The following is a 13,988-nucleotide window of genomic DNA, read 5'->3' as shown; positions in this document are numbered from 1 at the left end:
CTAAATTCTTCTAGGAATGGTTCAGTTCAGTTCAGTTCAGTCGCTTAGTCGTGTCCAACTCTTTGCAACCCCATGAATCACAGCACGCCAGGCCTCCCTGTCCATCACCAACTCCCAGAGTTCACTCAAACTCATGTCCATCGAGTCGGTGATGCGGTCCACCCATCTCATCCTCTGTTATCCCCTTCTCCTCCTGCCCCCAATCCCTCCCAGCATCAGGGTCTTTTTCAATGAGTCAACTCTTCGCATGAGGTGGCCAAAGTATTGGAGTTTCAGCTTCAGCATCACTCCTTCCAATGAACACCCAGGACTGATCTCCTTTAGGATGGACTGGTTGGATCTCCTTGCAGTCCAAGGGAGTCTCCAGAGTCTTCTTCAACACCACAGTTCAAAAGCATCAATTCTTCGGCGCTCAGCTTTCTTCACAGTCCAACTCTCACATTCATACATGACCACTGGAAAAACCATAGCCTGACTAGATGGACCTTTGTTGGCAAAGTAATATCTCTACTTTTCAATATGCTGTCTAGGTTGGTCATAACTTTCCTTCCAAGGAGTAAGCGTCTTTTAATTTCATGGCTGCAATCACCATCTGCAGTGATTTTGGAGGCCCCCAAAATAAAGTCTGACACTGTTTCCACTGTTTCCCCATCTATTTCCCATGAAGTGACAGGACCAGGTGCCATGATCTTAGTTTCTTGAATGTTGAGCTTTAAGCCAACTTTTTCACTCTCCTCTTTCACTCTCAAGAGGCTTTTTAGTTCTTCTTCACTTTCTGCCATAAGGGTGGTGTTATCTGCATATCTGAGGTTATTGATATTTCTGCTGGCAATCTTGATTCCAGCTTGTGCTTCTTCCAGGCCAGAGTTTCTCATGATATACTCTGCATATAAGTTAAATAAGCAGGGTGACAATATACGGCCTTGGCGTACTCCTTTTCGTATTTGGAACCAGTCTGTTGTCATGTATTTTATCTGTTCCTGGAAACAAGCAGATGCTTTACCGAGAGTGTTTACATACACATTTTTTTGAAATAGAACCCTCAAAATAAATATTATGCTTATAAATTCCATACATCTGGTCTCCCACAGATAAACCTGAAGGAAACATTTGATAAGGTTTAATAATGCCTCCAGAGAGATTCAAATTTATAATCCACAACATTTATCAAGTCAGAAAATTCTATAAAAATATATTCCATCAAATCTTTTCCAGTAACATGTTTTGTACATATTCATGAATACCTATTTTCCTGCTGTCAAAAGCTGTCCTTAATCTCAACAGCAGAAATAGCCAAGGAGCTATAGTCACTAAGTATTCTGTAAAACTTCACATTACATATTTCTGACTTTAACTAGGATAATTTACCTTTCTCTCAATTCAAAATGCTGGAATATGTTAAAAGAAAAAGAGGGAGAAAAGAGTGAGGACACCTTGATTACCTTGACACCTTGCGTTTCACATACCTTAAATGTTAACTCTTTAAAAAAGTTTTATTGTGGTAAAATACACATAAAATATGATTTTAACTATTTTTAGATGTACAATTCAGTGACAGTAAGTGTATTCATAATGTTATGTAACCATCACCACTGTACATTTCCCAAAATTTTCATCGTCCCAAACAGAAAATCTGTACCCAATAACTCCCCATTCCCATCTCCTTTCAGGCCCAGGTAACCCCTATATTTTACTTTTTCTACCTATGAAGTTGCCAATTATAGGTCCCTCATATAAGTGGAATCATACAATATTTGCTCTTTTATGTCTGGTTTATTTCACTGGGCATAATGTTTTCAAGGTTCATCCCTATGGTGGCAAGTACCAGTACATCATTCTTTTTTGGGGCAGAATAATATTCCATAGTATTTATATCCATTCACCTGTCAACAGACACTTAGTTTTTTCCATTTTGACTATGGTGAACAATGCTGCTATGAACATTGGTGTTCAAACACCCATTTCAGTCCCTGCTTTCAATTCTTTTGGGTATACACCTGGAAGTGTAACACTCATTTGAGTAAATGCTAAAGAGAAAGAGAAAGGATACATAAACTTTAATATTATAACATGTGTTCAGATCTGGACCTCGAAGGCCAAGTTAGGTAGATTAAGGGATGCCTGAAGAGCTACCTTAAATGTTCTATAATAACATTGCAGTTCCACTGACTCAAGGTATTGATAAATTGTTTTGATGAGATCTTATTATTTGGAACGGTCCAAAAATGAGAACTTGTATCTAAAAGACTAAATCTACCGATATCACCAATTAAAGGTTGTGAGGTTCTTCCAGTTTCAATGTTTTCCATTCATTTCAAGTCTTCATGTTAGTTCACTCTATACTCTTGACAGTCAGAATGTTTCCAGTTATTAGGAATAAAGATGTTATAATAACATTATTCAGCACATTGCATGGTGATCAGGTGTAAGTTTCCCTGGGTACAGTGGATGGAAGTCCACCTGCCTAGTTTCTCTAGGGTATACTAATAGGAGTGGAATACATCCCTCTTGAACTATGGTGTTGGGAAGACTCTTGAGAGTTCCTTGGACTGCAAGGAGATCCAACCAGTCCATTCTGAAGGAGATCAGTCCTGGGATTTCTTTGGAAGGAATGATGCTAAAGCTGAAACTCCAGTACTTTGGCCATCTCATGCGAAGAGTTGACTCATTGGAAAAGACTCTGATGCTGGGAGGGATTGGGGGCAGGAGGAGAATGGGACAAAAGAGGATGAGATGGCTGGATGGCATCACTGACTCAATGGACATGAATCTGAGTGAACTCTGGGAGTTGGTGATGGACAGGGAGGCCTGGCGTGCTGCAGTTCATGGGGTCGCAAAGAGTCGGACACGACTGAGCGACTGAACTGAACTGAACATGCCTCTTAAGGTATTCACATATCCAATCTTTCTAGGTAATACTGGTTTTTCCAAAGTGGATGGCAGTAGTCCATAATAATTCCCTTTTCACCATATACTTGCTAGCACTTGGTCATCAGACTTTTCCATTCTGGCCAATCTAGCCGAGTTGAAATGTTATTTCATTGTGGTTTAAATGTGCATTATGATTATTTATGACCCTGGGCATTTTTTCCATGTTTATATGTAATTTGTATTTTCTCTCCTATGAAATGCGGATCATGTCTTTCTTCACTTTTCTATTGGATTGTCTTTTTGTTATTGATTTATAGGCATTATTTTTTAAATTTAAAAATAGCAAGAAATAACATTCATAGAGAACAGTATGTACATGAATGCACTATTTAAAGAATAATTTAAAATCAAACAGCTGTGTAACCACCACTAGGTCAAAAAACGTTGCCAACACTCTAGAAGCACCTCCTTTGCCCCTCCCTGATTACAGTCCCCTTCTTTGCTCAGAGGTAATTACCAGTCAGACTTTTGTGATAAATATTTCACTGCTTTTCTTTTTACAGTTAAATCACCTGGCAATGCATCCTAAAAAATATAGTCCAGTACTGCCTGCCTTGGGATGTTATAAAAATGGATTCACACAGTAAATATTCTTTTGTCTTTTGCTTCTTACACCCAGCACCATGTTTGTGAATTTCATACTATTTCATTTAGTTATCGGTTGGCCCTAAAGTTCTTTTGGTTTTAAAGTAAAAATAAAAGACATATTTTTCCATTTTCACCAAGAACTTTAGTGAACAACGTATTCACCATTTTGTTCCACTATCTTCTGCCATTTTTCAGGCAACTTCATAATTCCATCTTCCCAAAACATTTTATCTTTTTAAGCAAAGAACTATTCCAGGTGCCTTTTACAATCTTTCAGGAAGTTGAAATTTTCTCCATTAAGAGAATTTTGCAAAGACCAAAATGAATATAAGCCTGTAGGTGTAATGTCTGGTGAATACAGCTGATAAATCAGAACCTCCCAGCCAAGCTGTAACAGTTTTTGCCTGGTCATCAAAGAAACACTCAGTTTTGTATTATGCTGATGGAAGAGTATGCATTTGCTGACGGAAAAGTATGCATTTTCTGTTGACTAATTCTGATGCTTTTCGTCCAGTGCTGCTTTCAATTGGTCTGATTGGGATCAGTACTTGTTGGCACTAATTGCTTGGTTTTCCAAGGAAAGAGTTCATAATAGAGGACTCCCTTCCAATCCTACCATATACATATCACCTCTGGATGAAGACTGGCCTTTGGTGTGGTTGGTGGTGGCTCATCTTCTGTGCCACAAGATCTCTTCTGTTCCACATTCGGCTAAGGTTTTTGTGGCTTAACTTATGAGGAACCTGAACATCAAAGCAGTTAACATAACCTAGCTTGATTGTTCTCAATTAATGTCTCCATCTCTACCAATGTCAACTGGTCTACCTGACCATGGAGCATTGTACAGCGAGAAATCTCCTGCAAGAAACTTTGCAAACCAGTTCTTTTTAAAAATTTAAAAAAAAAAAAAAGATTTTTTTTTTCTGGCCATATTATGTGGCAAGTGGGACCTTAGTTCTCTGGCCAGGACTGAACCCACATCCTCTGCACTGGGAGAGTGTAGTCTTTACCACTGGACCACCAGGGAAATCCTGAAAACCTCTTTTGACATGTTTGATCAGTTACAACACCTTCTCCATACACTGCACAAATCTTTTGTGTGTATTTTATTTGCATTTTTAACTTTCTTGAAATAAGAAAGTGAAAGTGAAGTCGCTCAGTCGTGTCCGACTCTTTGTGACCCCATAGACTGTAGACTACCAGGGTCCTCTGTCCATGGGATTTTCTAGGCAATAGCTCTGGAATGGATTGCCACTTCCTTCTCCAGGGAAGCTTCCCAACCCAGGGCTCAAACCCGGGTCTCCCGCATCGTAGACAGATGCTTTACCATCTGAGCCACCAGGAAAGCATAATACTGAAAATGTTTTCCTTCCATCTTTAGGTAGACCAGTTGCAGGTGACAGAGATCCAGAGATGGAGACATTAGCTGAGAATAACCAAGCTTGGTTATATTAATGGGGCATGTTAATAGTTTTTAAATGGCTACACAAAAATTCACCATTTTTAAGTTTTGTTTAAAAAAACATGCTGATATGACAACATAATCTAACAAAACTGTTTCAAACGAAGTAAAGACAACTAAGTGCTACTAGAGCCACCTTACAGAAAATACCTAATGAACTTTTGGCCCAACCCAATAGTGTGTTCCTTTTGGTTGCAGTATGACATCTACTGCTTTTGGGAGTTCTGTTGCTGCCTGGCCTACTACAACTCAGTGAAGTATTCCAGCCTTGGACACTTGGGTGGTTTCAGACTTTCGTTCTCAAGAAAAACCAGCCAGGATTATTCCTGTAACGTCTGAGGATGTCCTTGAGCCAGCTTTTCTCTAGAGTACACAGCATAGAACGGAACTATTACATCTGAAGTACAGGCACCTTCACTGTTACCATGCGACCCTCTGCCCAGGGCGCCAGCCTCAGAGAATCCCGTCTACCTACAACACAGGTCACGTGTCTCTTGTCAAGCCAGCGCGTGTAGTCCATCTGAAGTATTCAGTTCAGTTCAGTCGCCCAGTGGTGTCCGACTCTTTGCGACCGCAGGAACTGCGGCACGCCAGGCTTCCCTGTCCTTCACCAACTCCTGCAACTTGCTCAAACTCATATCCATTTGTCGGTGATGCCATCCAACCATCTCATCCTGTTTTCCCCTTCTCCTCCCGCCTTCAATCTTTCCCAGCATCAGGGTCTTTTCAAGTGAGTCAGTTCTTCGCATCAGGTGGCCAAAGTATTGGAGCTTCCGCTTCAGCATCAGTCCTTCTAGATGAATATACAGGACTGATTTCCTTTAGGACGGACTGGCTGGATCTCCGTGCAGTCCAAGAGACTCTCAAGAGTCTTCTCCAACACCACAGTTCAAAAGCATCAATTCTTCAGGGTTCAACTTTTTTTTAAGTCCAACTCTCACATCCATACATGACTACTGGAAAGGCCATAGCTTTGACTAAACTGACCTTTGTTGGCAAAGGAATGTCTCTGTTTTTTAATATGCTGTCTAGGATGGTCATAATTTTTCTTCCTGAAAAGCCAGTCCGTGTGGTTTTAGCGGGTCCGGGTTAGCCCTGCGCTCCAGAGCCTTCGGTGTTGACCGGACTCCTGGACTTCGTTTTAAAGCACCTTTCCAACTCTTTTCCCCACTTCCCACCGTGCTTTTCTCCAGGAGTCCAGGGACGCTCTGGATACCAGCTTTCCGGCCACCACACGCCTCTCAGTCGTCTCCTCCCAGTCGGCTTCTCTCTTTTAAGTTTTGTTTTTCCTCATTTTAATCTAATCAGGTCTAACCCGCCTTTTCCGGTTAGCGATTGTAGTACACACAACAGCGCCCCGGCCTCCGCCCTGAGGGCCGCCCACTGCAATTCCGAGCGCGCGCTCACTCTTAGCTTCCGCAGTCCCGCGTCCGCGTCCCTCAGGCCGTCCCTCTGCGCGCGAGCCTCTCCTTCAGCGCCCCAGCCGCGACGCCAGGGCCCACCTCTTCCCAGGAGGCAACGCGCAGGCGCGCCTAACGGGCTAGCGCTTAGCATAGCTAGTGCGCCTGCGCCGGGAGACACCCCGCCCTCGAGCCAGTCATATATAAAACCTCGAGCGTATCCTCGCGAGAGGCTTGGTTCTCATGCTCCCTGCCGGGGTCGGAGGTCAGAGCGAGCGTCTCGCGGGCCGGAGAAGGAAGATGGCGGTGGAGTCGCGCGTTACCCAGGAGGAAATTAAGAAGGAGCCGGAGAAGCCCATCGATCGGGAGAAGGTGAGGGTCCGGAGAGATGCGGGGGTCCCTGGGGAGGTGGGGCGGCGGTGCGGGGCCGGAGGGAAGGGTCGGGACCGCGCGTGCAGCCTCCTGACTCCCCCCTGTCCCGCCCCCAGACCTGCCCGCTGCTCCTGCGGGTCTTCACCACCAACAACGGCCGCCACCACCGCATGGACGAGTTCTCCCGCGGAAACGTGCCGTCCAGCGAGCTGCAGATCTACACTTGGTGAGTCAGGGGGCCGGGGGCCCGCCTGCCGCCTTCGGGCTCTCCTCTGCTCGGGGCCTCTGGAGGCAGCTCGCGGGAGGTCGAGGTTCGGTGAGGAAATGGTGTTAACTCGTCTTGTGGCACTTTGACCGCTCACGTTGAAACTTCTGAGTTGTAAAGAATTGACCCAGGACTGCTGTCACTGTTGTGGCTGCTGGGTACGGAAGTGACACGTCGGGCGTCCCGTGCCGCCGCGGCTCCCAAGGGGCTCTTGGTAGAGGGTGGCGCTAGAATAATTTGGGGAGGGGAGTGGTGCTGTTGGGTGATACTCGTCGTCCTCGTAGAGCGCTTCAAAACAACGAAACCGGGTGGATTTTGATGTGCTTAATGGAGAAGCTTTTGATGTGTTTACTGAGGGTCTCCCTCCCCCTGAATGTTTGTGTACCTTCCCTACCCACGTCTAACTAGGGCCGTTACGTACAGCAAGCCGTATGCAGTTCCTTGGTTTGACGTTACAGTGGCTTTATAGTAGCAGTAAAAGGTGTATAATTATTTAAAATATGCCTAATGTAAAATATGTGACATTTGTCATTTTAATTGTTTCAGGGTACATTTCAGTGCAACCATTACTACTGTCTATTTTTCAAAACTTTTAAATTCCGTACAACAGAAGGTCTGTACCCAGTAGGCAGTAATAATGGGAATTCTTCATTTCCCGTGCTCGCCACTATGTATGTGAATCTGCCTCTTTTAAGTACTTCATATAAGTGCTCTCATATGGTATTTGTCTTGTGTCTGGCCTATTTCACTTATAATCAAGGTTTATTGATAGTTAAGGATATGAAAAAACGTAATTATTTTTTACGACTGACTGAATAACGTTTCATTGGAAGGCTTTGCTGCCTCTTGTCTGTCCACTTGTCTGCTGGTGAATACCGTGGGATTGGTTCCACCTTTCAGCTAAGTTTATGTAGTATGATTCCAGTTCAGTATTATTCCAGGAAAACAGCTCAGGAAGGTCGATTTAACATATAGAGAAGAACTTTTATTAACAGATTGATGAACACTTCTGTTTAGATTAGTCTAGATTTCCTCCAATAAATTAAGAGTTCCTACTTGTCAGATACTTGCTTTGACTGAAGAGTATAAAGAGGGTTCCACTCCCTCTCTAAACTGAATCTCCAAAAGAAAGCAGATGAAATAAAAGCAGATGGAATAAAGGGAGGGTGCGATTGTGCCACACTCTCTACTCTCAATCAAGGAAAAAAAAAATTACAAAAAATTAAATCCCGTGCTCAATTGTCCTGTCCATAAACTGCAACCAAACAAGACAACCTTATCTTACACCTCAAAATGGTGGCCAAAGACAGACCGGATGTTGGTGAGGGACAGAACGGAGCCCTGCTGTCATTCCAGAAGCAGCAATGAGGGAAGATTGGGGATTCTCAATTTGTAGAAATAGATTGAGGGGCCAAAGTAGGTGGCCTTGAGATTAAGTCCAGGAAAGAGGAGTGAGGAGCCCAGCAGAAGCTAGGTGAATTGGCTAAAGTCCAAGGGACTGTGTGAGCTGGGGGAACACCCCACCCCAGGAGTGATAGATCTTGTGCTTGGGTGGTCATTAAACAGGTTACTGGAAGAGAATTATCTCGATCACTGAAATAGGGTTCAGTGAGAAAAACAGACCAATAGGAGATAGAGCAAGAAATGGCTCACATAGTTGTGGGGATTGCCTAGGTCTGTGGTGTAGGCTGGAACTCTCCATCATAAGCTTTTGGAATTTCTTCAGGGAAGTCTTAGGTCCAGTATGAAGCCTTTTCAACTGATTGAATGAGGCCCACTGATTGATTGAAGTTTATTCAGATTATCTTGGATAATCACTTTAAAGTCAACTGATTATAGATTTTTTGATCCCGTCTCAAAAACACCTACCTTAGTGTTTATTTGATTGAATAATTAGGAGCTGTAGTTTCCTAAACTGACATATAAAACTGACCCTTACAGTCACCAGGAACTCTTGCAGAGATTTGAATAATGAGAGGTTAAGTATAGCCTGATGGTGGGGATGGAGAAAAAAATAGATTGATCTGTCTTTTGGCTGCACTTCAAAACTTGCAGGATCTTAGTTCCCCAAGCAGGGAGGGAAACCTGTGCCCCCTGCAGTGGAATCCTGGAGTGATCTGTCTTTAGGAGGTAGAAACAACAGGCCAGAGATGGGAAGAACTTTACCACTCTTAGGTTTGTGACCTGGGCATCTAAGAGGGTGATGGTCATATGAGAAGAAGGGCATGTTTGGGGGACACTGTAGAGTTGTTTCGGGTGTATTGAGAAGGATTCAGCAGCAGTAGAGGAGGAAAGGTGATGTGATCGTTGTGGCCCTTTTGCTCGCAGTGCAGCTGAAGCCATGGTTTTTTACCTGAGTGTGATGTAGTGGAGATGGTGTAAATAGGGAACTGAGTTAAAACTAGATGACTTCTTGGGTGTTTGACCCCCTGCTTAATGCCTTAGGGCTCTTCACTGGTGCCGTGAATCCCGGGTCACTGTAGAGCACTGGTGCCGTGAATCCAGGGTCACTGTAGAGCACCCTTCGACAGTGCTGCTGCCAAGTTCCTTTTCCTCCATTTCATGCTCCCAGGTGTCAGGGAAGAAGACAGTTCAAAAATTTAAGACTGTTGCTCCTAATACCTGATGCTTATATTTTAGAAGAGTTTTCCAGATTGTGTCATATTGGCTCAAGGTCTATATAAAGTTCTCAGTTCAAATAGAAATTGGCAGGGCAGGAATATATATTGTGAAAGGAGCCTATGCTTAGCCTTGAAAATTCCATTGCTTGAAAACTCCTATTGCTTCGTTGGCTTTTCCATCTATTGCAGAAATCATCAGAACATTCAGTATTAGAAAGGAAAACAATGCGTAATCTTTATGAAAATGCTTTCCTGACACATTGATTCTAAGATGCACTCCAATTTCAGAGATGCTAAAATGTAGAAAAGTATGCCTCTGAAATAATGAAAAACAGTTAATTTGAGAATTTGGATTAATTTGGACTAGTTATCCTTAAGTGGATAAATCACTAGGTCAGTGAGATGTTGCATAGCAGCAAAGGTAGTGGGGGTAATTTTGAAGTCCCTTTAGCACACTACCAGTCTAGTCTACCTTCATTCATGAAAATTTCAAACACTGAGGCTGATAAGGGGAAATAGTATTTGGGGGCAATCCCATGGAAGGAGGAGCCTGGTGGGCTGCAGTCCATGGGGTCGCTAAGAGTCGGGCACGACTGAGCGACTTCACTTTCACTTTTCACTTTCATGCATTGGAGAAGGAAATGGCAACCCACTCCAGTGCTCTTGCCTGGAGAATCCCAGGGATGGGGAGCCTGGTGGGCTGCCGTCTATGGGGTCACCCAGAGTCCGACAGGACTTAAGCAACTTAGCAGCAGGAGCAGCAGCAGTATTATTAGGTGCTTTAAAATTAAGTCAGTTGTGAGACCTTGACAGTTTCTAACAAAGTTGCAATTGAGACACATGTAACTATTTCATTATATGTCAGTATCCTTGTTACATTATTGCTGATTGTCTTTTTTTTTCCTTAAAAAAATTCAGGATGGATGCAACCTTGAAAGAATTGACTAGTTTAGTAAAAGAAGTCTACCCAGAAGCCAGAAAAAAAGGCACACACTTCAATTTTGCAATTGTTTTTACGGATCTTAAAAGGCCTGGCTATCGGTAGGTAACTTTTCATTTTTAATTACTTATAATCTCTTGGATTTCAGTATGTTTTAGCTGCTAGGGATAATCCATATTATCTTACTATCTAGTTTAGATTATTATGTATTACATTTTTATTGTGTTCTAAGATCATGGAGCAAATCCAGCCCCACATTCACTTTTTAGGGGACACACAGTGTCATTGCTCAGCCACCCTATAACAGTTGATCTCCTTTCCTGCAGAGTAAAGGAGATTGGCAGCACCATGTCTGGGAGAAAGGGGACTGATGACTCCATGACCCTGCAGTCGCAGAAGTTCCAAATAGGAGACTATCTGGACATAGCGATTACCCCTCCAAATCGGGCACCACCTTCTTCAGGGCGCATGAGACCGTATTAAATTGTACTTGCTTTTTCTTGAATTTATTTTCCAGTCAGTTATGTAAAATAAACTTTCACTTCTTCCTCCCCTCCTATTGCCATTAAGCCTTTAAACTCTATAAACAAATTGTAATGCATCTATTTAGGAATTAGATTTGGCTTTGCTATGGTATATTAATAGAAAGTCCATATGTTTCAAGTTCTTCTGTAAAATATGAAAAGTGCTCTTAGCATTCTATGTAAAACTGTATTGTTAAATATATGTTGCAACCATTCTGAGTGTGAAAGTTAATGGGGCCTGGTTTGGGGTTTAATATAGTATTGCTTGTTTATGCTAAATAATGGAGTTGCTATGTTTTGGCCCAAATGGGGCAGAACAAGAAAGTCATATTATATTAAATGGAACAGGGGTTTGTCACCTAGAAGCTTGTATGGAGTTGGGAACAGGACCTGTGGGAATGAGGGGGTACAGCTGTAGTGTTTTGGAACAGTCTGAGCTGAGGCAAATTGAAGAAGCTGTCTGTGTTTGAAGAGAGTGGCCTGCCTGAAACAGGGTGTGATAAGTTAGAGAAAAGCTGCCACAGTGAGGATGTTTACGCTTTAAAAATGGGGAAAATAGAGCATTTTGAGGGCAGGAAGTAGTATAGAGGAACAAGGGTTAGAACTTAGGATAAGGATAGATTTACCTTGAAGATCTGAAAATGCAGGGAGAATGAAAGAGGAAACTTGAGAGCATGGGAGAGGGTCTGGGATGAGGTCAAGCTGAGTAAGCAGGGGTGTTCACAAACTCTCTTCAGTGCTGGGACTGACTCATGTCTGATTTCAGGCAGTATAGAGTGGTTAAAACCAGATGGCTGAACATTTAAATCCTGGTTATGCTAGGAGCACCTTGGACAAGTTACCTGAATTTGTTTTTGTTTAAAATTTGTAAAATAGAAGTGACAGCCTACAGGACTGTGAAGACTAATAATAAAGTTAGCCATAAAGTAGGACTTTATAAAACATAAACAGAACGGACGCTGTCTCGTCCACAGAACAGTTCCAGTCTCAGTGTGCAGTATGTGATTAAGGCCTATTACCTTCATTCTGTTGCATAGAAAACTTGGAAACTGTGTATCCCCAAATTAAAAAATATATATTACTAGCAAAGTAAGATTGTAGTAATTTGATCTTGTACAGACAAAAGCAGCCTTGGAAACCTAACACTTGTAGCATTGGGGTCAGTCAGCCAGCAGGTAGGTGACAGTTGTGGGCCTGGAACCCAGACCTAGGGGCTCTTCTCCACTGAGTTTTGCTCCAAACCCCTCAGTGCTTTATTCATTCAGACAAGCCAGGCTTGAGCTCCATAAGTCATAAAATTAACTTAAACCTGATATATTGGAGAAGAGGAACCATGATTAATTACCATCCTATTTGTTTGGGGAGAAGAAACAATGTACTCTGTAGATGAAGACAGGAAGTCAATACAGGACTTCCCAAGCCAACTTTTCATAATGGTATGAACTCCTCCAGTGGGGCTTTCCTATAGTTATTCCAGGTTACTCTCCCACTGGCTGAAAATAAAGTGGCTTATTTGCTTTGTTTCAACATGGATTTTTTTTTTTTAGGTAAAATTGGTATGTATAACAATATATTAGTTTCAGGTATACAGCATAATTTATTATTTGTATACACTACAAACGACAAGTCTAGTTACAATATGTTGACCCCCTTTACCCTTCCTGTCCACCCCTCACTATTGATGACCAATCTGCTCTCTGTATTTATAAGTTGGGTCTTGTTGGGTTTTCTCTTTCAGACTCTACATACAAGTGAGAGCATGTGGTATTTCTCTAATTTCACTCAGCATAAGCCATCCATGTTGTTGCTAATGGCAAGACTTCATTTTTTGGCTATTAGCCAAAAAATGAATGTGTGTGTATGTGTGTGTATCTGTTGCACAATTTTTTATCTGTCCACCCACCCACGGACACTTAGTTATTTCCATACCATGGATATTGTATCAATAAATAATGCTGTAGTGAACAGGTGGGTGCAGATAGCTTTTCTTCACACTTGCCGAAACTTATCTCGACTTTTTGATGGTAACCATGCTGACAGGTGAGTTGTTAAATCTCTGGTTTTGATTTGTATTTCCGATTAGTGCTGTTGATCACTGCTCCATGTATCTGTTGGCTACCTGTGTGTTCCAACATGGAATTTTTCCTTTAAAGGTTGTGATCTTCCACCAAAAGTACAGTTAAACAATACCTAGTGAATTTATCATTGAATATAATGCTAAGACTCAAAAGATTTGTACTTAGTCCTTATTTACCTCTGGCTGTCCAGGTATGGCTTTGAGGTAGTAACTGAGCTGTCTCATGGTCCCTGACAGCACCGTGCTCGGCCTTCAGTGTCCTGACTGCCTCATGCTCTTGTGGTTTCCCATTGTGGGGTGAAGTAGAGAATGCTCATTGCCTGTGATATCTTTTCAGTTTTCTCACAGGGTTTAGGACCTTGGCAGGGCTTCTTCAGTGGCTCAGTGGGTAAAGAATCTGCCTGCCAATGCAGGAAACACATGTTGGATTCCAAGATCCCCTGGAGAAGCAATTGGCCACCCACTCTAGTGTTCTTGCCTGAAGAATCCCATGGACAGAGGAGCCTGGCAGGGGGGTCCATGGGGTCGTACAGAGTTGGACACAGCTGAGTGACTAAAGCAAGCAAGCACAGGAGCCTTAGCATCTTCAGTCCTTACCTCAGTAGGGAGTCAGTGCTGAGTTTATACTTACATTTTCATGCTCATAGTGGTCACTGGGTGAGGTAATGTTTCAGATATCAACTCTGTGTTTGTGCCTATAGGGTTAGCTGTGAAGGGGAAAGAAAGCAGTTAAAACTGTTAGGTAAACTCTGTTACTCTTAAATAGAGCTGAACTCACCTGTTTCTGTTCTATCACAAATTCCAAACT

At 42.6% G+C, this 13,988-nt stretch overlaps 1 protein-coding gene across 1 annotated transcript; it reads left to right on the top strand.

The window, feature by feature from the left end:
• The first annotated feature begins 3,251 nt into the window (after nt 1–3,251).
• SAP18 (Sin3A associated protein 18) lies at nt 3,252–12,630 on the top strand. The gene is made up of 4 exons (XM_040266800.1): nt 3,252–6,753; nt 6,870–6,979; nt 10,558–10,680; nt 10,906–12,630. Exons 1-4 carry the CDS (start codon nt 6,625–6,627, stop codon nt 11,060–11,062), a joined length of 519 nt encoding a protein of 172 aa, XP_040122734.1. The 5' UTR covers nt 3,252–6,624; the 3' UTR covers nt 11,063–12,630.
• Nucleotides 12,631–13,988: the final 1,358 nt, after the last annotated feature.

Source organism: Oryx dammah, unplaced genomic scaffold (genome assembly GCF_014754425.2).
Source record: "Oryx dammah isolate SB20612 unplaced genomic scaffold, SCBI_Odam_1.1 HiC_scaffold_24, whole genome shotgun sequence".
Lineage (NCBI taxonomy): Eukaryota > Metazoa > Chordata > Mammalia > Artiodactyla > Bovidae > Oryx > Oryx dammah.
The sequence above is the reverse complement of the archived record's forward strand: the minus strand, read 5'-3'. Positions and strand labels throughout refer to the sequence as shown.

Bases quoted from the DNA above. Each gene is read 5' to 3' on its own strand.
- SAP18 (XM_040266800.1), top strand. From the start codon at position 6,625: ATGCTCCCTGCCGGGGTCGGAGGTCAGAGCGAGCGTCTCGCGGGCCGG. The intron at 6,754-6,869 runs GTGAGGGTCCGG...TCCCGCCCCCAG, and splicing joins AGCCCATCGATCGGGAGAAG to ACCTGCCCGCTGCTCCTGCG. The intron at 10,681-10,905 runs GTAGGTAACTTT...CCTTTCCTGCAG, and splicing joins CTTAAAAGGCCTGGCTATCG to AGTAAAGGAGATTGGCAGCA.